Genomic DNA, 23,496 nt, shown 5'->3' with positions numbered 1-23,496 from the left:
GCCGGGGCGGTGGAACGCGCCCTGCCCGCTGAGCGGGGCCCGGGCCTGGCCCCCGGGGCTGGCAGCGCCACCTGCCCCGCCGCTGAGGAGGCCCTGGCTGCGCGCCCCGCCCGCGGGGCTGGCTGGGGAGCGGGGAGCTGGCGGGGGCCGCGGCCGGGGCGGGCCGGGCACCTCCGGCCATTTTGTTGTTCAGGGAACGTGGGGGCCGGCCCCGCCCGCGGCCGCGCACACCTGTAGGCCGCGGCCCAGTGTGATCGGAAGGAAACGTCCAGGGATTTACCGTCCCAGGGCGTTGAAGTATTTGGAGTACTGTTAAAGTTTTGCCACCTATTCATCTCTATATTTATTTCTCTTCTTAAAACTGCTGTTTAAAAGTTTTATTAGCAGTCACGTTTCCACTGTGCCAGTTGTTACGTGTTTGCACCTGTGTATTTCCTTAGTTCGAGGGTTAAATATTTTTGCTTACAGGTAGTCAAACTCTTTCATCTCTAGTAATGATTTCCTACTGGTCAGTACCAAGTTTTTGTTACTGTTTTTAACGGGCTTGAATGGTGTCCCAGTTGTCTAGTACCTTCTGAAATCCTGTCTCCGCAGTCGCCGTGGGCCAGGCCATGCTGATGATGCTTTATAATAAATACAAAAAATCTGATCACTTCCAGCTACTTGAGTGTGTACATGTGTTGCAGGATTAGTGTCCAAGGTATTTTCATTTTTTTGCTGGGCTTCATAAAGAGACAAGGGGCCATGTTCCTCCTTTGGGACATCTGTAAGCGTATGCAGCACCGCAGTTCTACTTTGTCACCGTTTGGAGCCAGAGGAGAAGGTGTGATGGTCAGTTCCTAGTAAGCAGCAGAAGCAGCATCTACTTTCTGATGAATTCATAACAGTTCTTAAAAGGAACTTGTCATCAAAACAATTGAGGAAGGAAATTCCAAAAGGGTTTTGGTTTATGTAATTTGGATGCCTTTTGTCTGGTAAGGGAAGGCACGCAGGCTAATAATCCTTGCCAGCAGTGAGACAGGCCGAACAGCAGCAGGCTTCATCTTGCTTGGTTTGTCACTCAGATCTTTTTGCCTTTTTTTTTTTAACATCTTCTTGTCATGCTTTTTGATGTTTTGCCAGACTTTTTTTCTCATACAGTAACAAAGACTTGTCACTTTTTAACTGATGTGTGTCTACCTCTCAGCTGCTAGCCAGGCAGCACATTAAAATTCTGCAGTATTTGTGACCACAAATTAAATCTGAATGTTCAACAGCTGCTGAAGCTTTCAGTTTGTTTCTAAACTTGACAGACAGACTGTCCCTGCTGCTGCAGCTTTGTGAAGTGACAGGATGAGTGAAATATCTGTTGCAGATTTTTTCCCCTTGCTAATTAAATTGTTGATGTGGCTAATTTGGTCTATTGGAAATGCAGATTTACTAACAGGAGCTACTGCCTTTACAGGGCCGTACTTCTGATCTTTTGGGCCCAGGTCTATATACTAGGCCCAGCCTAGTATAAAGTCGCTTGCTTCAGTGCAATTTTACCAGCTGCTTTTAATTCCATTGTAAAGACAGGTTTCAGAAATTGTTTGATGCCCACTCAATAGGAAGGAGTATCTTGAATACATACCCTTTCCTGAACACAAGAAGCCATCAGCATATCAAATGTTTTTGTTGGATTTTTGTTGCAAATGCTCACATCTAGAGTTACTGTGCCATTGTTCCTTTGGTTATAGTGCTGAATTATTCAGTATTATTATCCACTGCCACCCTCAGATGATCTCTTTCATTATTAATTATTAAAAGGTGTACCTCCACTTTCTTAATTAACGCTGGTGTTTCTTACTAAGGGACCCAGCTCCTACAGCCCTTTGTGAGTGGGAAGTACCTATTACAGGTTCAGGGTAGGCATTTAACTATGTCTAATGCAACTTAGCTTGTACCCACTTCTGACCATAAACTCTGGGGCAAAGTTCAGCAGATATAAATAATTGGAGGCTTCAATTAAATAAATAGAGCTATGACAAATTAGTGTAGCTGGGATCTAGTGCTTTTTGTCCTTCCTCCATTTCTGTTTCCAAGTTGTAGTACAAACTTGGAATAGTATGGTTTGCATTTAGAATACTACTTCTTGCTGTTACAGCAATTCGGCTGTGCCGACTACTGTAATTTGTGATAGTGGTCAGAAGTGTGTCTGTGCTCCTATTCCGCATCAGGCTGCAGAAGTTAGCTTGTATTCTGGCTAGAAATGGATCATTACAATTTTTAGTTATAAAAAGGCTCTCTTGCAGTTGGAGGAAAGCCCTTCTCTGAAGGGAAAACATAGATGGTGTTGGGTTTTGTTTGGTTTTTTTAAAGTTTATTTAAATAACTGGTCCAAGTGAAGATCCTAAATATTTATCTCCTCACTCTTTGTCTCTATAGGGGACAAATTCTGCACTCACATCTGTTATGTGAATCTAGAGCTGCTAGATGTAACCAAGAGCAGACTATGCCTTTTCCTTTTCTTCCCTCACGTTTTTTCAGATGCTTATTCTCCGCTTCCTTGCACAGTCTTTGTTCTCCTGCCTTTCTTTGATGCCTTTCAATGGCAATGCTGGCAACAGAAGCAGCTATGAACAGCGTGAATTAGTCGTTCTTTCATGGGAAACTGTGGTGGGGGGAGAGTCCACTGGGCACTTGTAATGCTGCTGACGTGCGCTCAGACATGGGACAAAAGTATGCGAGGAGAGAGGGGAGTGAACACAGTGGGGCTCAGTGCTGGCATGCTTCTTACTCACCAGAAGAGCTTGAAATTGAGCCATTTGGGTAGTTCACTCTTCATTTCCCTGTAAAGGTCACATCAGCTGGGTTGTTTTCAGAAGGTTTTCTGCATGGGGCCTTATGCTGAAACACTGAATGCAAGCAAATCTCTTCTGTTTCTGTAGGTTGTGATCCTACATTATTGTTGCTGGTTTATGTTATTTATTATGTGCCTGAAATCTAAAGGCCTGTGTCACTTCTGGGGCACAAATTTGAAATGTGAAGGCTCAAGTATATACAAAGTTCTTAAAGTATATGCTGTTGTCTCACAATTGAGACACTGTGACCTTTTTCCTTACTCTGCTATCATGGAGCATCTAAAACATTGTAAGTGAAACACTCTTTGCAGAAGTTTATTTTCATTGCTTTATTTTTCCCAGGTTTACAGTAAGCCATTCATGGCGCTCTATTTCATTTCGCTCTTTGTCTTGTAAAGTCATTTTTCTTCCCCTGTTGTTTGTATAAACTCTGTCATGCACATCAAAATCGGGGAGAGGAAAAACAAATTAAAAAAACAAGGTGTTTTCAGGAGCAGGAATGCCACATGCAATCTCTGTACTTGTAACTATTAATGTTAGGCTTTAGTTTGACTTTTTCTTCTTAAATGTATAAGCAAAATACTTGTGATAGTAGGAAAAATAAGCATAAGTCTAAATTGTATGAACTCTATCACAAGACAATCAGGCATGTTAAAACCAGGGCTAATGCCATTAGAATTTTAAACTTGGAATGCACCTTGCATAATTTTAGTTTCTGGCTACATTTGTTGTATTTCTGTTTGTTTTGTTGTTTTTAAAGTCTAGCATTAGTCGTTTTGCTTCCTTTAAGACACTATAGGAAAACCAGAAATGACAGTGTTAAAATCAGTAATTTTTTACTTGTTGCTATGATGATGCAGCATCTAGGGAATTTGTCATTTTCCTTTTATATGTACAAAAGGGCCCCACAGGATGGTTTTTAAAGCATACTGCATCAGCTCTAAAAAACAAGCCAAGCATCTGCTGTCTAAATTGTTTTCAAAGTATTTATTATGTACAGTTGACATTTGTAGGTGTTGGTGTTGAAGTGAATGGCATATATGCCCAAAGGGGAAGGGTTTCAGCTGGATTAACTTGGAGTAAATAAAGGGGCTTATCCTACCATGGCAGTTGACCATTAAAGCATGTTCCTGCACTTGGGCCAGTAAGTGTGTCTGAAGTTTGATGATGGCTGTAGGATCTGTGTTTGGGTCAACAAAGTCTGTGAAGTAAAACGCTGTTTATGATCAGCTGTGTCTCTGCATGGGAAGTAGAGGCTCCAATGTCCAGACATTTATTGTGTCACAGAAAAGGGAAATCTGAGTCATCTCAGTCACATGAACTGCCTCAGTTACTCAGTTGTGTCAATTAGTCACCTTAGTTATCAGTAACGCAGCAGGTAGCATATATGGAGTCAATAAAACATACACTTAAAATGTTATCTGCAGTAACAATTGAGGGTTGGGGTTTTTTTTAAGCTGAATTCAGTGCAAATGTCATGAAGATACACTCCAGTTGTTTACTGACTCATTTATTAATGAATTGGCTGTGCCATGGTGAATTTCTCTCCACTTCCTGGAACAAAACCAGTTCCCTGGCAGTGCTATTGTGCTTGTGCCATTCCACCCGCAATGTTAAAGAAGCCCTTTCTGGCACCAGGCGGTGAGGAACAGCACAGGCAGGTGTAGCTGTTGCACTGATCTTTGCTGTCTTACGGGCAGATGAGCAAGGTGCTGTGGTGGTGTTTCATGTTGATGATTATGATGAGCAAGACACAAGGGAGAGATGATTCTGGTGTACAGAATAAACTTGCCTGTGTTGTTTGGATCAGGCATACATTTCTGCAGAGGAGAATTTTTATTTATTTTTGGTATTTTTATTTAATTAATTTTTAGTGAAGTGGAGCACAGTAGATTAAAAAGGGGAAATCAGAACAGGAAAATAGGCCATTTAAGTACAGTCGCTGGAGCAACCCACAACTAGGTCAGAAATTAGCTCCTCCAAAGGCAAACACACAACAAATGTTCAGTTTAATAAAGTTAACAAGTTGTTATGAATGACTGCTGAAGAAATAATGGTTTGTTCATTTGTGCTCTTGGAAAGACATATGCTGAATGTATTTTTTGATTAACTTTCTGACCAGAATCAAAATCACATAAAGTCCTTGCATTAAGCATGGAAATGTAAATCACTGTTAGAAAACTACCTAGAAGGGAAGCTCTTTTCAAGTAAAAGCAGCTATATGTAAGTGTGAAGCAGTTGTTCTGGATGGAGCAGCTGGATGTCCAGCCTTGCTTTTTAAGCCATTCTTTATGATTCCCACCCCATCTACCATGCAGTGGGTGAAAATACATTGCAGTATAACAATAATGTTGACTTGTTAGTTCAGTTGATGCTCATGTCTTTTGAATCGTCTCATGAATAGTGCTTGCCAGACAAAAGATAGGTTTGGTGAAGTTTGTCCCTCTAACATTTATAGACAGGTGAGGGGAAAAATAATACCATTGAAGAACTAAAACAGGACCAGGCCACTGACTTTAAAGGGAAAGTGTATTTCAGAGGTCAGCCTTCGAAAAGTAGTGAAAGAGGCAAATACGCATTTTATAGATTCAGAAGCTAGTTCTTGGGATTTTCTGAAGATCTTATCTTAATTGTAAGAAACGCCTTTCAGCACATTTAAAATCCATTTTGATGGTGGTGGAGGATTACGATAAGGAGAGTTTGTTGCATCTAATGTATTAAAGAAACAACTGGAGGCGGAAAATAGCAGTATAATGATATTTTGAATAACATGAAAGGCGTGACCCAAAGCCCTGGCCTTCTGTTTGAGACCAGGATTTGGGAATGTCCTGGAACTGGGCTGGTTTCAGTGAAGTCTGGAAGAGAAAAAGGCAAAATTCTAGATCCAGGTAGCGAAGTGGTATAATGCTTCCTGCAGCCAAATCCTAACTTACTTGTGCTGTTGTGTATATGGCATTTGCGTGTCTCTGGAGAGGTGGATAACTGCTGGGAAGGTGGCCTCTCTGAGACAGTGTGTATCATACTCTGTTCTCATGGGAAGCGTATCAATGCAGTGTGCTGGCACCTGATCCACTGTCACATCTGTTCTTCAGGTCTGATATAAACCCAGCAAACTTCAACAGTAAATACAAGACAATAACTCTGTGATTAACAGGACATGTTAACGCCTGTGGACTAACAGTGGGGTGTAAGCAGTTTTCAAATTAATTGTAGTTTTTATTGGTCTTAAGTCTGCTGCAGGTTCTCATAACCATTGCATCCCAAAGATTTCCTCTTTATCAGGTTCAGGTGGAAACTATCACCACTTGGTTTTGGTTTCAAGGAAAAATGGATACCATCTGCTGAAAGCCCTCCCAGGTGATTCTTTGGGAGAGCTACAAGAAATCCTGAAGTAATCAGGCACCATATGCTAAGAAGCAGAAATCTGAAGTGTTTACAAGTATGTAGAATCACAGTAGAGGATGGTCTGAACAAGACCTTGTATGGTGGGAGCAGAAGGGTGGGGAGAGATGCTGTGCATAACAAAGGAAGTTCCAGCACCAAGGTTCTGATGTAAGTTGTTTAGCTAAGTGCTCCTCACCAGGTCTGTCTGTTGACTGTGTTGCTGCTCACCCTGTGCATGCTGTGTGACAAGTTGTCATCCGTGTCACAGAACCATGGAGAACACAGGTTGGAAGGGACCTCTGGAGATCATCTGATCCAACCTTCTGCTCAAAGTAGGGCTAACTCTGGAGCCACAACAGTTTGCACAGGGAGACGTTCAGTCAAATTTTGAACATCTCTGAGGATGGAGGACCACAACCTGTCAGACAACTTGGTCCAGTGCTTGAGTACTGTTACAGTGAAAAACTTTTCTGTTATCAGAATTGATTGTGTTGCAACTTGTGGCTGTTGCCTTGTTCTTTTGCGGCGTCCCTCTGAGAACAGTTTGGCTCTGTCTTTACTCTAACTCCTTTTAGAGAGTGGGAGGCTGCAGTCAGGTCTGCCCCCAGCCTTCTTTTATCTAGGTTAAATAAACACAGTTCCATCATCATTTCTATGTCATTTGTCCAGGAGCCAAAGCAGTCCTTTTTTCTATGTGATGTCATGAGCTGGTATTTTCCTTTGACTTCCTGCTAAATTGGGATAGATCACTTGAGAGAGAATAGACATGTTTGCTCCAAACCAGCAACCCCAGGTAAAAGAAATTCATAGGAAGAAGAGAAACACAAAATGCCAAATTCTGGTATATGTGCTGTTTCTTTCTGTGGTTTCAGTAAAGCACAGTCGGTATGCTCACCCTGCTCTGTTGGCATGGCTTATCTGTAGTAAAGTTAGCTGCTGTGGCCTTCTGATGATGTGAGAATCTTTCAGAAATGGACAATTCATGAAGTATTTTCAAGTATCTTGATGTTTGCCTCGAGTGTCATCTCCATGACTGGGATGAAGTACAGGAAGGTCACAGGCCTGACAGAACAAAGCAGAAGATCCCTCAAAAGTTTATTCCAGACACTGGATAAATCTTGAACTGCAGAAGTAGCTAAGACAGTTCTTTTAAATTGTATGCTTGTTTTATTTGACATTCCTGTGTCAAACATGTGCCCTGCGCTAACCAAATGCTGTAGGCCCCTCTGCATTTGGGGAGTAGAGTACATTTGGTATTTTTATTCAATAGTCAGGTTTTTTTTCACTGTGCTTTATCAGACCTGTTTAATATTATTTTACTGGGCTGGGTGATTTCTGTTTTTTTGTTTGCCTCTGAAGAATGTATTTCTGCATGTTATAGGCTAGCACAGCAGCGAAAGATGGCTGGTGAGAGGTGGGTGAGTAAAATAATTGCGCTTTCTCCAAATACCTTCTCCAAAACTGGAAGGAATTTCTGTTTCTGATGCCTGTATCTTGGGGGAATATCTGGATTTCCAACATTGCCTTTTTATGGGGTGCAGTAAGAACCCTTGGGAATTCCATAATATCTCTGGGTTCCTGATATTTTAAGTGGCCTCCTGTGAGAACAGTCAGCATTAATTTCATCATGGAAACAAAATTCCAGCTTAAATGTCATCCAGAGCATGGTTCAGACCTTCCCATTGTTGCAGGACTTTAGCTGGCAGGTTGTTGCTTTGCTATCACTCTCTCGTTTATGTGTGTAAGAAGGCAATGCTTTTGTGCTTTTCCTCTAGTTTACTTCTAGGTTCCTGTCTATACTATTAAAGTTGTCCCGAATGGATTCTTTTTTTGATATGGGAAGAAGCTGTCCTTTTTCTTCCTCTCTGAGGATTAGTAGTCTCAAGAAGACCACACTTCTGTGCCTTTTTCATGTTAATTCAGGGCTGCTTTGCAACATCAGCACCACCATGTGTTCCTCTTCAGTCAGTTGTCCGTATATCCGTATATCTGCTTACGTCTTTCAGACCTCTCCCAGACCCTGTGGAAACCGTTTGGAGTTTAGGGTCATGAGAACGAGTTGCTTTAGGACTTCTTTAGTAGATATATTCATATAACTTCCATTTATCCCTGCTGATTATTCTTGCCTGCATCTGATTCTTGCATTTCATCTATCCTGAAGTTTAGTAATGTATGAAGTTGAGTTTGCACACAGGGCATGAACAAGTGGCTGTTTGCTTTGCTAGTCCTTGAAGGGAGGCTTGTATTATTCAGCTTTAAATAAATCATCCGGATGTGTACCTGTATCATTTGAGCTGCATTTTGCCCTGAGAATTCTTCAGTTAAAGGAGCACCTAAAAAGAGCTGCTGTTTCAGGAAAGTTTCTTTAAAAAAACCAGCCATTTCAGTTGCTTTAACAGCCACTAAATTATAACACAAATAGAATGACATAGATGCTACATAAATCGCTAAACTATAACAAGCTGGTATAAAGATATTAAAACTCGCCCACACAAACAAAACAAACAAAACATGTAAAGGAAACTGTGAATGTGATTATGCACAGAATGCACATGAAAGCTGAAATAAAAGGAAAAAAACTCGAGATAAAGCAATCTCTGCACATTGGCAACAAGGACCAGGGTGTGACTGTGGGAGGAACAGCACATGAGAGAGCAGTACATTCATGCTATTTGGTGCAGAAGTGACGGCACATGACCTTGATTTGTGCAGTTATTCTAAATTATCTTTCTGTCTTGCTTTTTGTATCCAATATTCGTCTCAGGACTTGTACTTCTCTGTCTCTGCAGTATTTCCGGGCACTGGCGTTTCCCCTGACAAGCTGCTGGCCTATTTGGGATCTCTGGAGACTGCATCCCCGTGAATCTGGCTGCTGTGATTATTTTAGCCCTCAACGCAGATTTCCCTGAGGAACAGAGGAAGTCTGCCAGCAGATGTGGTTCATGAGATTTGCTTACCCTGGGCCCAGCCAGGAGGCTGTGTGCCAGCTGGAGGGGCGACCAAGGGGGGTCCAAAGCAGAGGATTTGGTCCCTGCTCCATTCCTTGGGGAAGGAGGGGATCCCGCTTCCTTCCCTGAGGTGAGGGGCTGCAGCAGGTACTGCTGCACAGTTGCTTTGGCAGCCAGCAGCACAGGAGGGCAGATGGCTCTGATGGCAGGTCCAGAAGTTGAGCTGAGTGTAACAAGATGTTTCCCCAGTCTTTCTGGAAACCTGGGCCAACCTGTAGGGGAGAGGTGATCTGCCTGGGAGCAGAAGGCATTTCCATGTTGGATTTCTTGAATTATGTGTGTTTTCTGAGGAGGAGGGGGGAGAATTCCGGATGTTCTCAGCTGGGTGTAGGATGAGGTACCCTTTGATTAGAAATCAGCCTTAATGGTTTCTTTTGGAACAGCTTTACAGGTTCAGAGGTTTCTGGGTTTATTAATGTTTTAAGCTCAAAGCAAAATGCAGAAGATGGATAGGAAGTCTGTCATAGCAAGAGGAAATATAACGTTGTTTCTGTTAACCTCAAAATCCAACTGTCTTGGTAAAACCACAGAATTTTTATTTTATTTTCAGAAGCTGGGAAAAGTGTGATCTTCCGGGTCTGTTCATACACTGCTTCCTTCTCCTGACACGAGAGAAATTTCTGGTTGTGGAAGTGTAGTCTCCAGGCTCTTTCAGAAGACTTCTTTGCATTGGTGTTATCCCAAGGGCCTGAATCATAGGGACAGAAAGGGACAGACTTGCTGCATGGATGGGCACCCAGCCACATGCCAAATACCTTTTTTTTCCCAGTTAGCGTAGTGCTGTCTGTGACCCTTGAGCAAGGAGGGAGAAGTCTGAATGTTCTAGATTTGAACTTCTTCAGGTATCAACACAGTAAGAGAGATTGTGATATCTTTTAACCTTTTCTTCCACTGACACGTCCTACTTATTCCACAAACTATAAACTATGTGCCTGCCCACTTCCCTTTAGAATATCCTTCAGTATCACAGATACCATCTGTTTTCTCTCAGGTGGTCTTATTGATAAAAGTCTAACTACATTGCAGAGCGGTTGTTCTCAGTTGGTTTTTCTTTTTTTTCAAGGCTGCTGCTTCTATTTTGGACCTGGAGAAGGACTGAGGTACTTGAAAGCTTATTGATTTTTCCCAGCTAGACTAGTGAGCCTAATAACATAGGTCTGCCTAGAGACCTTATTTTGGTCATATCCTTGGATGCATCAACAATACTGTTTATTTCTTCTGGTGTAATTTATGGCTGTCAGTGTTATGCAAATAACCCAGCAATGACGTGTAACGATATGGAGAGAGTTACGTTGGCCTGTCTGCAATGTTCCTAAATTTCATCAGGGAAAAATAAACAGAAAAATCTCAAGCAACTGATGTACTGGACGAGACTTCAATGCAAATGCATCTTATCATTATGAAGTTGCCATGATACAGCCATTTGTTCGTTCTGGGTCAAATCTTTCTTTTTTTATTCCTGTGTGTTCCTAAATCAGAGAAATTTGGTGTTCATGGGTGTGTTAGTGGAGTTCCTGAGCAGTTTGCAGTTTCCCTGCAGTCCCGCAGGGTGACGGGTGCGGGACGGTATGGAAGCAGACACTTGAGTCTTGTAACACCATCAATAGAAGTGCTAGTGATAAGTGTAGGATGCAGTGGCAGTCATTAACGTTAAGCTGTTAAATGAGACACTTGGACTGAGGTAATTGAGTTTCTGGCAGCCAACAGCCGTGGGAGTGACAGATCCAAGTACCAGAATGTTGCCTGTCAGTTTGCAGCTGTGTCATATTGGCAGTTCCAGCATTGGGCTCTTTCATCGTGCTGGGTGGGAGAAGATGATGGAATGGTTTGGGTTGGAAGGGGCCTTAAAGATCATCTGGTTCCAGCCTCCTGGTGGTGGATATCGGCATGTACCGTCCAGCAGTACCTCTCCAGTGGGCAGGGAGCATGTCCTGTACGTCTGCAAAACAGCCACCTGTATAGTCCTGCTTAGTGATGGCTGAGACCAACAAGTGCATTTCTCTCTTGCCTCCCTTGTGGGAGAGGCAGCAGGAAAGCAAGCACATACTCTTTGCTCTCCTTGTCTGGATAACTTAGGATCTCAGTCAGACTAAGGACACTGTTCTCCCAGTATGGCCCTTGGTGCCCCAGGGCAGCAGGGAGCAGTGGTGAGGTGAGACTCCAACCTGCACAGCTCCTGCTGAAGCTCCCAAGGTCCTTTATAAGCTCGGGACTTCTTTCTTGTCTGAGAGTAATGTGGGTAAACTGGAAAGAAGAAACCCAGAAGGGGCCAAGCATCTGAAAACACTGCTAGCACGTAGGGTGATAGCAGGCTTCTGTGGGAAGGAACCGCGGCCACTGTCATGCTGGTAATTGGGTCCCTGCCTGGAAAAAATACCAAGTGAGCAGGTCACCCGGGATGCCAGCGCAGCAGCTCTGTGCCAAGGGCCACATGTAGGCTGCGCACACAGCCTGGGAATGCTCGCCTGCCCGAGTCGCGTCTTTGCAGGTGTTGGCATAACTTCCCTTCCCTGGATTTGTTTCTGTTTACATGGATGTCTAAAGGCCCGCATGGCTGGTAAGGAGCAGGAATTAACTTTTCTTTAAATGTCATAGCACAAAACCAAAAGCCTGGTGAAGCTGAAGAAGCCAACCCTGAAGGTTTTCTTTTTCCTCCCTGCTAACTCAAAAGATGTGGCCTTTTTGGGAAAATATATGCTTATGCAATTTGTCCTCATTTTGCTTCTTGATAACCAGCACAACTTGGCCAGCATTGAATGGATGGCTGCAATTAACCCATGTAATAGTATTTATGGCTCCTTTTGAGAAAGGACTGTTATTTCTTAGTCAGCGCATAAGCGTATTTTAGGCAATCAGAAGCCCCATTTTTAAGTGCCAATGTGATTTTAAAGGTACTTCATGAACATGACAGGAACTCAAAGCAAAGCCTTTGGGATGCCAGAGGAGACCTGTTAAAATTACCAGGCAGTTTACCAGTGCCTCAGCAAGGGCATGTTTGAGAGCAGCAGGTTTTGTGACTTCTGTGAAGTCTTCTTCAATTTGTGCTATTCAGACAAACTCAGCAAGGCTGAAGCATCACGTGCCCTACATCTGAACCCATGGTTTTGAAAGCTCGCATTTTGAGGAAGAGGTTCAAAACAGAAGCCAGAGTTCAGCAACCCCACCCCCTTACACCACTGAAAGTAAGGGATTAGGCTGCATTTTCTCATGCTCTTTGCTTCTCCTGAAGAGCTGATCTGTCATTGCTTAAGTGCACAAGCTGTCTTGAAATAATAATATGCTGCTCAAATACAAGATGCCAAGAAGCCTGCTTCTTGCTGCTAATGCAATACCACAGTTGCTTGTCGGTGCCCTGCCCCAGGCACCACCGTCTGGGGGCTGTGGTGGGAGCTGGAGCCCCACAATGAGCTCCACCAGGGACCCAAAGCCTGAGTGCTACCTGCGGAGGGAGGAAGGGCCTCCATCCCTCTCAGGTTGGTGGATGGGTGTTTGAACAAAGTTCTGCATCTTAAACCGTGAATTATGGCTGCATTGCAGGTCAACATTAAATGACCCCCCCACCCACCCATTTATGAGACCTTGTTTAACACACCTTATGCCTCTAAATGGACTGGGGGGTGGTGGGTGGGGTGGTGGGGTGTGCTTTTAAACATTTGAGCAAATGTCTCCTTGTCACTTGAACCCTTGATTTGAGTGCCAAGTGATTATTTGAGAAGCGAAAGAGTTTCAGTGTTTTCAGCAAAAAAAAAAAAAAAAAAAAAAGTCATACCTGCATGAGACTTAAGAAAACCCCAAACCTAGCTTTTGTGGAAGTTACAAAAATTATGGAAGCTGGCTACTATGACCCTAGAGAGAGCAGGAAAACATGAGCTCCATTATTACAAAGGAGTGTGTGTAGCTTAAGGATGTGGTAATGAGCACTGGTGTGGGTAGTACTGAAAGCATATGTTGTAGCACTGTTTAGCATATTTTATGCTTTTCACGTTATACCACTATCCTGTGTTTATACTTAAGCTTGCTAACCCTTTTGGCCTGCTCTCAAGAGTTGGAAAACGATCATGCAAACTGCTCACTTGTTTCAGTTTTTCTGCCCAGCTCTGTTATATGCCAAGCAACAGGCATGAAGTGTTTGATCCTCAAAAGTCTTACCCAGGAGCTTGGCTAGGTAAGTCATAAGAGAACCCCCTACCTCATAGCTCTTAATGAAGAATAGGAGCCCTTCTGAAAGGTGTTTCTCAAGCCCAGAGAAGATGTGATAAGAGTAGCTGCTTCTCATGCATGGATGTGCCTCCACATGGCTCAGTTTGTGCTGGGCCATGACTAGGGTTTCAAGGCATTCCTATGTTACAAGTAAAGTTGTTAATAAATAGCATATCCTGAATGATGCTTAAAATACAAAAGAAGTGGTATTTTAAAGAGATTTTCTAATAGCCTTTGAATCTTCTAATTTGAAAAGCTGCAGAGGTAAAATAATGCATAGCTGAGAGGTATTAAAAGGTACCTAAAAGCTATTTTACCAGCTAGATGGTAAATTCTGTGAGTTTTCTTAAAGTAGTTGCCCAGCTGTTTCTTACAGCACAGGAAGGGAAAAGCTGAATCACTTGTTTGTCTGGTTGTCACCTCAGTTCCTAGTGCAGAGTACGGTAAATTCCAAGCAGCAGGTGACTGCATCCCGGCTGAACACATTATGTGTAAACAATGCTTCAAAATCCTGGTGTTCTGAATTTTGTGAATGTTCTTATTGAAAACAAGCTTTTTTGAGTAAAGCCAACAATACTCTTAACAAAACAAAAATATATTCTAAAAGTTTTGAAGTTACAAGGTAGTTTATTCACTTAGAAGTAACAACTTTCATGGAATGAAACTGAATTGTAGTCAAAATATTCTGTGTTTAATTATCTTCCTTTAGTACTTCACACATGCTTTGCACTAGCGTGGTGACTTTCTCATGTACATACATTTTAAACAGTTTTCTTAAAAAATAATTTAACATTTATAAAATGGTCTTGGTATATTATTTTAAGATCTTTAATATTTAAATAAGTCATGAATAATGTCATATTAATTCTAAATATGTATTTTCAGCAATATTAGACATTTATAAATTTTATTTCTATTGAATATACTATATTAAGCATTTTAGTAAGTACATATTTTATTTATAATTTAAGAATAATGTTCAAAAATAGTTTTTCATTTTAAAATCCATTTTGACAATGGACAGGGCCTTAATCAGAAAGAAGGAATTACAATAACTTGGGGTTCTGTGTGGAATGAAAATGTGTTTCAGTTCACCAGGATCATCTATGTCCTGGTACTTTTAAATACTAGAAGAGTAACTAGCCATTAATTTAATATATGTAGCCAGCAGATGAACTCAGTTGCAAGACATGTGGTTAGTTTGTTAGAAAACTACTGACATCTGTAAGACTGCACAAAGAGCTAAATTCCTTAATTTGCTGACTCATTGCTAGAATTACTGAGACCCACTTTTGTGTAAAAAATCCTCATTGTGTGTGCACACACACACCCCCACACCCCCCCGACCTCTCCCTCTCCAAGGTGTAGTCGCAGACTGGACCCTGGGACCCCGCAGAGGTCTCACCTAGTAGAAGCTGGTTTCTTTGCGTGGTAGGCGCCCTCCTTGCCCAGCCAGCCTGGAGCTGCCCCAGGGATGAGCTTGGGAGCTTTTCCACCACTCCTGTTAGGATGCGTCTGGCCACTGGGTTTGGGATGTGCTGACTAAGCAGATGAGAGGGATGCTGGTGTGGAAGGCCATTACATGTCCTGCGGGTAAATCTCTATTGCTCAAAACACGGTGAAGGTGCAAGCAGGGTTGCTGCTGAAAACACTGAAGTGCCAGCTTGATGATGGTTTGTGATCTGCAGGATTATTAACTGCTGTGGGGTAGGACCCCCCTTTGTACAGAGCCTGACACAGACAAGCCTCCAACCCAGTCAGGCAGTTGAAGCCAGAAGAAACAGGAACTGTATCGACACCTTTCAGATTTCTACCCAGTGCTTTAACCAGGGAAACCATAGAACCTAACTCACTGTGGCATCCCAAGAAAGATGCTGTCCCTCTCTGGGAGGGAACCTGCATGCTAGGAGAATGTTTTAAAGCAATAGAAATGGCTCTCTTAGTTAAAACCTCAGCATGACTTCAGGAGGGAGAGGCCAGAAGGGAAAATCACCTTCAAATTCAATAATCCCCATGTTAAAGGGCATCCCATTGCAATTTATTGTTGGGTAAGAGAGGTGTGTATAGTTCTGACACTTAGGTTCCACTGATGTTTCAAAATTAAATGCCATGTATTATGTGAAGCATATTTTCTATGCAGTATCTTTTTATTTTTGTAAGACAATTTATTCTGTATTTGAAGAATATACTTAGTGTTGACTCTTAGCAGAGAAATGCTACTTCAAGGGCTGTGTTAAAGAAATGCTTTGGATTGGGGACATTTTTAACTGAAATGCAGACTTGGTGAAGGCTTCCAGGGAAGGGTGCTTTGCCTGAAGAGTCACCATCAAAAACCTCGCCCAGCTTCTAAACCACAGAATTCTTGAAAAGCCTAATCATGACACACATTTGTACTGAAATTTGGTCTGATGCAAACAAGGTCTATCTGTATTCGTGCACCTACCTAGTTTGGTTAACAGCAGGTATGTGAAATGCTGGATGGAAATACATGTGTGAAAATTCCCCATCTGAGCTGATCTCAGAGATTTAAGTGGAGAAAATTCCTGAAAACTAGATTAAGAAACAGTGCCTAAGCAAAATAACACATCATTTTGCTGGAGGAGGGAAAGCTGAGAGGGTTTCCCAGGAGCTAAACATCAGACACACGGAAGATAGCAGGTTCTGGGAGTTGTGTCACCGAAAATTAGACACCTACCATCAGTCCAGAGTGCAACTCCTCATCCTGCTCCGCATCACAGGTTTCAGCGTGGCCAGTAGCCCTGTCTTAAAAACACCCGTGTTTCTCCAACACAACATCTATAAATGGAGCCTGGGACAACTGCATCAGCAGTCATAGAATCTCTCAAGTTGGAAGGGACCTATAAAGATCATTGAGTCCAACTTCATCAGTGCCTGGCTTGTAGGTACCTGAACTTCAGTGAAGTGGATCCTACTGAGCATAAATGCACCTGGCTTGAGGCCGCAGCCAGCATCCGAGACTTGCTGCCTTTTGCCACGAAGTGCCTCCTGCCAACGATGAGTTTTCTCTCCAGCAGATGGCCCAGCCAGCCCACAGGAAGCCAGCCTTTACCTTGCCATCCCTGGCACTCCAGCTGCAGGTATGCTTATGGTATCCTCTGCACATTATTCTAAATGGGCACCTTTGAAATCGGTTTGAGTTTTAGGCTATACAGAGAAGTAGTTTTACATACACACAACTGAGTATTCATTGGTACCTCAGAAAACCACAATTTTGATTGTGAAATATTTTTAGCAATAATGACTCAATACTACCACTTCACAGCTGCAGAGTTTGTGAAGAGATGGTCCCCAGGTCAGTAGTGCCTGGCAAATTTTCTGTCATAACAAAGACAAATGGAAAGTGTGCAGCTAATGCATCAGTTCTGTTTTTGAATATGATTCTTACTGTCTCCTCTAAGTTACTGGAAATATCCACATGACATATTTCCCCTTTCAAAGATCAATAAGTGTTACAAAATAAATGTTGTTCTAGATGGAAAGCTGGCATTCAACAGTGCTTGATTTCCACCTGCTCTTTGCTGTTTCTAGTAAAGCTAGATACATACTGAGACATTTACAACCATATGATCTGTGCTTTATATGACTTTTCCATAAAAAAAATCTGTACTATTTGTTAGCTTATTGGTTTCTAGTGACAAAATACACCACTTCATTAGTTAATTATACTCTTCCCCTGTAAGAATACAAGCCTGCCTTTTCTTAACCTTACTAATCCAATCACTCATATTTCATGTGGATTTAACTCTTATGTTTAAAGGGAAGGATGCAGAGTGTTTAAGTTACACCTTCTTAAAGAGAAGCTGAACTGGAGCAGTGCTGTGTATCAGCAGACCGACTTGCAACCCTAGTCATTCTGGGCCACCAGCATGGTGAGGCACAGACAGCAGAGGGAGGACTGGGGCAGAAGACTACTTCTAAAGTAACTTGTGAGAAATAAAATCGCAGCAACTGTTACCCAATTCTCTGCTGTGTAAAAAAAAAAGGTGCAAGTCAGACGATGGTGCTGCGCTGGACCTTTGCTGTTGCGTTCACATCCACAAGGCACAACACTGGATTCCAGGAACTCTGATCCCAAGTGCTGGCTGAGTCTTCCCACAACATCAGACCTCTGGCTCTGGGCTTGGGTTTTGAGACTTACACACAAGTACTAACCCATGCATTGGCTCTATTTATGCAACATCCCTGTCAGGTCCCAGGCACTGGAATTTTAAGTGGCATCACATCAAGGCACAAGGTGAATATTCAAGAAAGTGTGATGGGTCCTGAGAAGTTTAAAGATTAGTTTTCTGTATTTCAGTCAAATATCTGACTGCAACATCATGGCGATGTAAATAAATTTCAGATTTCACATGTAATGACTTCTAGTCATGTGTTTCAAAGCTAATGTTCTAAAATGACATGTTTTCTCTTGAACAATTTAGCCCTCGCCAATAACAAAGTATAGTTTGAGCTGAGACCGCACATTATGCTACTTATCACTTGCAAAATGGGGACTCCACAGATTTGTTCCTGTAAATTTTCTTTGAATTAATGGAATAAATCGATATTTGTTACGGAATCTGGCTTATGCCCAAAGTTATGTGGAAATACAGCAATAAAGATTAGACAGTGATCCCAATTAACTACATATGCTGATTTTTTGGGTAAGAAGTATGAAACCAATGTCTTGCTTAATTAATTTTGTGTAATTTTCACTTGAAGAATCGTAAAAACTTAAAAAGCATACACACTAACACCACAAAACTAAGATATAAAAGCCATTTATTCAAAAAAATGTGGTGGTGTCAAATCACATACACAAGCCAATATTGAGCTACAAACACAGACCAAACAGTTCTATAAACAGAAATTGGAGTGTTCATTTACCATAGTACCTGAAAAAGACTGTTAATAAAAAGGAGTCCATAAGTAATTCATTTCACTTTTTCTACATGGCTCCTTGCTGAATGTCTTTGCCTAAGTTAGTGTACAATGAGCCAGAGGTAGAGTCCCAAGTAAAGCATCTAATGCCTCAGGGCTCCATTAAAAACCTTTATTCTTCTAAACAAAAGGAAAGCCTAGCCTATAGTTTTCTGTATGACACTGAAGTAAAGCCTCTTTGCTTGAACAGTACGGCATTCCCAAGCGCATTTGGCATTAACCTAGATTGAGACTGTGCTTTGTTGAACTGTCTCAGTTCTCCTCCCCTTCAGACTCCGACTCTAGAAGAGAAGAAAGTAAAATGCTTCATGGAGGTTGCATAAGGACAGTGATGTGAGTAATTCTGTAAAAATAACAAGATACCCTTCCAAAATCCAAAATTTTCATCACACCTAGTACCTTCTAGGACAGGTTGGCAGATTAAACAGTCGACCAAAAAGAAACACACAGCTGCTTCTTCTACTCTGCTACCCTCCACAGTGGAGCTCTTCATTTATAGATCTGTCACTAGAATTTTAACCAGATCACTATGAATTATTCTGGTCCTCATCTGCAGACTCATACAACACACATCTGAGTTTCATAAAGGATCAGCATTATTTGCTAATTGCTATGAGCAGACTGTACTGCTGGCATCCAGGAAGCACCCTTTGAACTATTTGCTCTGCAAATATCCATCATCATCATCCAGCCCATCGAGAAAGGCAGATGTGGTGCTACCCTACAGCAGGTATGAAATCTGCGCACTTTTTTTATGATTTGTATAGCATAAGATAAAAGTAATTTAGAAGTGGAAGCAAGAGAAGTAGAAGTCATTTAGAAATAGGAACATACGTGGTGTTTTTGTTACCTAAAGCTACTTTAGATCATACTGTATTTCAGTCTGTGTTCACCTGACAGGAAAGGGCTTGCTGCCAACAAGTGTCACACATTAGATCAGATTTCTCAGAGCAAACATGGTCTGCATGTTCTTACAGCAACATTTTGTCTCCATTTGTACTGGACTTGGTAATTAAGGACATCTGGCAGTGGGGACATGCAGGAAAGGATAAAAATAAAGAGCAGCAGAAAGACATACAAGCAAAGATTAAAGGGGGGCGGGGCAAAATGCTCTAATTAGACCAAGATTGCTGGTCCAAAGGCTCAAGTGTGAAAAGAGCTACCATTTTTATACTGCTACCTGCACATGTGAATTGCTGCAGTTTTATCTGCTCCTTGGCATTACTACGTATTCTCTTAAAATTTCTAAAACTTAATTATTTTAAATGGGTGAAAGTGATCACTAATAATTATATCCCTATCTATTACACATGGATTGATCTTCCCACTATGTAATTCCTTCTCCATGCAAAAAAAGATAACTTACTTATTCAGTACAAACCAAAGTATTTTCCTGTGCAGAACATGAGAAAAACAACATTGGGAACTAAAGAAACAAGTTCCTCTCTGCAACAACCACTTTAAAAGCAGCAAATTCAGACCACCTATCAGCCTGACCATTCAGCTAAAAGCAATTTCAGCTGCAGTGGCACAGGGAGGCTATATTCATGTCTCCAGTACAGATGATAATAGCAGAAAAGGCACTGACACAGTGAGCTGTTCAGTTGGGCATGCTAACACCAAGGTACTTCACACTGTCGTCAGTGCAGCACTCCTTCCAGCAGCAGCTTGAAGCATTTATCTACAGACAAGTGGTACCTGATGACTTAAAGACTTCACAAGGACACCACAAACAACAAAAAGCACCAAGTGTTTGTTGTTAGGCTCAGGCGCAACTGGAAACAATTTGGAGAAGGCATGCCTGGTGTTTTTCTATTCTAAGTCTGTATAATTCATATGCCTGGTACAACGAAAATCTGAAAAAATAAATTTGATTCACGAGGAGGCTACTATAGTTCTTTAAATAACCCATACCTTCTTCAGCATTTTGCAGCCACTCCACGAATTTCTTCATCTGGTCAAGAAAAACACTTTTGCCTTTAGCAACATGCGCTTCTTTATACCACTTGAGGATAGCTTCTTCACTCAGAACATCAGCTGAAACACAGATCAGTGTTTGTAAAACATCAGTGTACTTCTTAGAGGTTAGACGACTTTGAACATGAAAGAAGGAGGAATTATTTTTTTTAAAGGCGGCATAAAATAAGTTAATGTGGTCGCAGTGGAACAAGCTCTGCATGAACTACATTAGGCTACCACTACAGAATATCCAATGCATGAAAGGGACTCCAGATCCAGTAAAATGTGTAATGTATTAGGCTTAAAATAAAGTACCAAGTATTGTGCTTCTGTAAAGAAAAGTTCTCTATTAATCTGCTTTAAATACACCACAGAAGATGGCTGGATTAAAAAAAAAAAAAAAAAAAAAAAATCAGTCTGCACATAGAAGTTACCACTATAAGAAATACCATGCTTTTTCTTGCTGTTTGATCACAGAACTGTGCATGGTTCTAGAAATCTGAAGTGACAGACACCTCCTGATTGAACAGTTAAAAGACAGCCAGTAGGGACCTTTGGCAATCATTTTCCCCTAAAGGTTTTATATTGTTTTTAGCTATTAAGTTTTAAGGTCACTATTCAGACCACCCGTTTTAAGGGACTGGCTCACATGGACAGCACAGCTGACATTTTTTTATGTCAAGCATCAAGAACAAAATAGCCGTCAGTGAGGGATTGTGAGGCTGAGTACAATTCAGAATAAAGAAATCCTAATAAACAGCAAGGACACTTATTGTTTCCAAGAGATGCAAATTTAGGTCTAGCAACAGACCTCTAGCCCCAGGAACAAAGCTCCTGTGATCCAGCCAAGCCAAATATCTCAGTAATTGATGGCTGTGGAGGCAAAATCTGGGATCCACAATGGCATTTTGGCAGTTACGTAATGCAAGAGGCAAGAACAACAACAACAACAAAAAAAATCAAACTATATTTGTTCTATAAAAAGACTAAAGACAGCTTTCTACAGCTCATTAAAATTTCCATTCTTCTTGTCTTTCAACAAACTACCCTTGCTCTGCAAAATCAACACATTTATGTCGAGTTCTTCACTGCTTCCTTGAGCGGTTGGTGCCGTCCCACCCACTGGGTATTTGCTTGCCAAAGCGCCGATCCTGACCATCACCACCTTCTTCAGCCTAAAGGTCACAGATCATGTGGCAGGGAAGGAATGAGGGCAAACTGAAATAAGTGACACCAAAACCCCAAAGCATCTGATCAAATGAGACACAGTAGACATTTCACACGCACTGTTGAATAATAAACAGATGGAAGCAGCCGGGGATACATTTGAACTTAATCAAAACTATCCCAAGACATCCAACAGTAAGAGACTATGAAGTCTCACTGAAAATCTGGAATTTAGTGAGTGTGACTGGAAGTTAGTTACCTTGTCTCTCAGATGCTTTTCCAAAATAAATCTTGTCCACAGTTTGCTGCAAGTGACAGTAAGCTTAAAACGCAGGGAAAACAGGACTGTGCTGGCTCTAGGCTTTTTTCAGTACATATGAAGTTGCACTTGGTGAACCCTCCAAGTGGCGCACACAGCTGTATCTTCCTGAAATCACAACCCACCCCAGTGGACTTTTTCTCCAATGTAACCGGGACACAGGACTTAAGACAGAGGCTCCAAACATGTTGCATTAAATACTTGCCAGTAGTCTTTACCAGCAGCTCAAAGGCATTACAGCATTTAACAAATCGGGATTTTCATTTAGGAAACCTCAAAATATTTCACACTGATTCATGGAACTGCAGTGTAATCCCTGCATGTAAAAAGCTTATGTTCACCATAGCCCTGGAGTTCACACAACTACATCTGCAGAATTACTCGGGGTGTGACAGTTATTATGATCCTTAGGGACAGGCAAAGAAAATCAGGAGAGGACAGATTTCAGGGGGGAGGGGAGGGAGGGGAAAGGGTTGAGCAACCCCCTCCCTAGCTCAAGCTAGCTCTTGGGTGTTGTGGACGCTTAAAAACATGCAGCTGCTGTACAGAAGCAGCTGCAGAAGCCCACTGCTGCATTACAGTCCGTATTACAATACTGTGCCAGGAAGCACCTCCAGGCAGGCACGTATCTCAGTTCAACAGTAACAGGATTTACATTTAGTTTTTTGATTTGCAGACTGTATGCTCAAGGGGTTTGCTACCAAAGAGGAAGGGGGAACGTCTCCCTCCCTCCCCAAAACCCCAAACCTGGTAACAGCAGCATGCTTTCTCACTGTGTGCCTCAAAGATTATAACATTCTCAAGCCAGGTGGATGAAAAATTTGCCTGTATGCAACTCCATAGCAATAAGCCTCCTACAGTAACAGAAAAGAACAAAATGAATTCAACTCCAAAAAGGAAAACTCCAACTCTCCTTTCTTTTCTGAACAATATTATTTGTAACACATTCGTGCCTCCAGTGCTCATAAGAGATGATACGCTCTTGTCAGTACAGAGATGCCCAATTAAACAATCATGCAGGACAGGGTATAGTTAATCCTACTTCTCTAGGTTGCTTTGAAGCAATGGGAACACTGGGGGAGACGGGAGGAGGAAGGGAATGATTCATTTTGTATATTTATAGTTATTCCTCATTAAATTTGATTATAGATACATTTCAACAGCTGAACACTGTGGTTTGTGGGCGTGGGCACATCATTTTCACCACAGTCCCAGGTGATGTCAGCCTGAGAGAGCTGGTTTATCCTGCAGGTGCAGCCAACTGCCACTCACACCACCCACAGCCAGAGCCTCCAGGGATGTCCCTCATGAAAGGGAGAAGCTGCAGAGCAGAGACTGAAAAGCCCCGTGTCTTTACTGCAGGGTTAACTGGAAAGTTACTTGAAGTTCAGGTCTCAGCTTTGTACTAAATCACCCAGTCTGAATGAGTTTCTGCTTTCAACTCAAGCTGCGTAGCCATCGGCAGTAAAGGGAAAAGCGCACCCTGTCAGCTGCCAACGCAGCCAATCAATCTGCATAATTCAACTCTGTCACAGCTAACTCAGTTGGGAGGACAGAGCCTGAAGGCAAGGGCTCTTTCAACGCAAGGAGTATCACCCACAGTGCAGTTACGGTCTCCATGGTATTTTTTTTTCTGGGAAAAATTCGCATCTAGTACCAAAAGAAAGTACTTGAATAATGGAAGATATTTCAAGAT

The 23,496-nt window shown here is 42.0% G+C and overlaps 1 protein-coding gene and 1 long non-coding RNA gene across 8 annotated transcripts in view; one reads left to right on the top strand and one right to left on the bottom strand.

Moving 5' to 3' along the window:
• Positions 1–78: 78 nt before the first annotated feature.
• LOC308062354 lies at positions 79–18,336 on the top strand. 7 transcript variants are annotated; one of them, XR_013927547.1, is made up of 6 exons: positions 79–297; positions 8,996–9,284; positions 10,278–10,314; positions 13,229–13,379; positions 15,621–16,512; positions 17,193–18,336. It is a non-coding gene; the product is annotated as an uncharacterized lncRNA (long non-coding RNA). The 7 variants fall into 7 exon arrangements; XR_013927546.1 differs by lacking the exon at positions 8,996–9,284; XR_013927544.1 differs by lacking the exons at positions 8,996–9,284; positions 10,278–10,314 and having other exon boundaries at positions 13,297–13,379.
• BZW2 (basic leucine zipper and W2 domains 2) overlaps positions 18,180–23,496 on the bottom strand; it is a 56,597-nt gene continuing 51,280 nt past the window's right edge. Inside the window, exons 12-13 of the mRNA XM_080383703.1 lie at positions 20,270–20,392; positions 18,180–18,636 (exon numbers count right to left, since the gene is read on the bottom strand). Of these exons, the coding sequence (XP_080239829.1) occupies positions 18,608–18,636; positions 20,270–20,392 (152 nt within the window). The 3' untranslated portion in view covers positions 18,180–18,607. The remainder of the gene's footprint in view (positions 18,637–20,269; positions 20,393–23,496) is intronic.

This window comes from Falco punctatus, assembly GCF_963210335.1.
Source record: "Falco punctatus genome assembly, chromosome: 4".
In the NCBI taxonomy this organism is placed as follows: domain Eukaryota; kingdom Metazoa; phylum Chordata; class Aves; order Falconiformes; family Falconidae; genus Falco; species Falco punctatus.
Note: the sequence above shows the minus strand (reverse complement) of the source record. Positions and strands in the feature narration are given on the sequence as shown.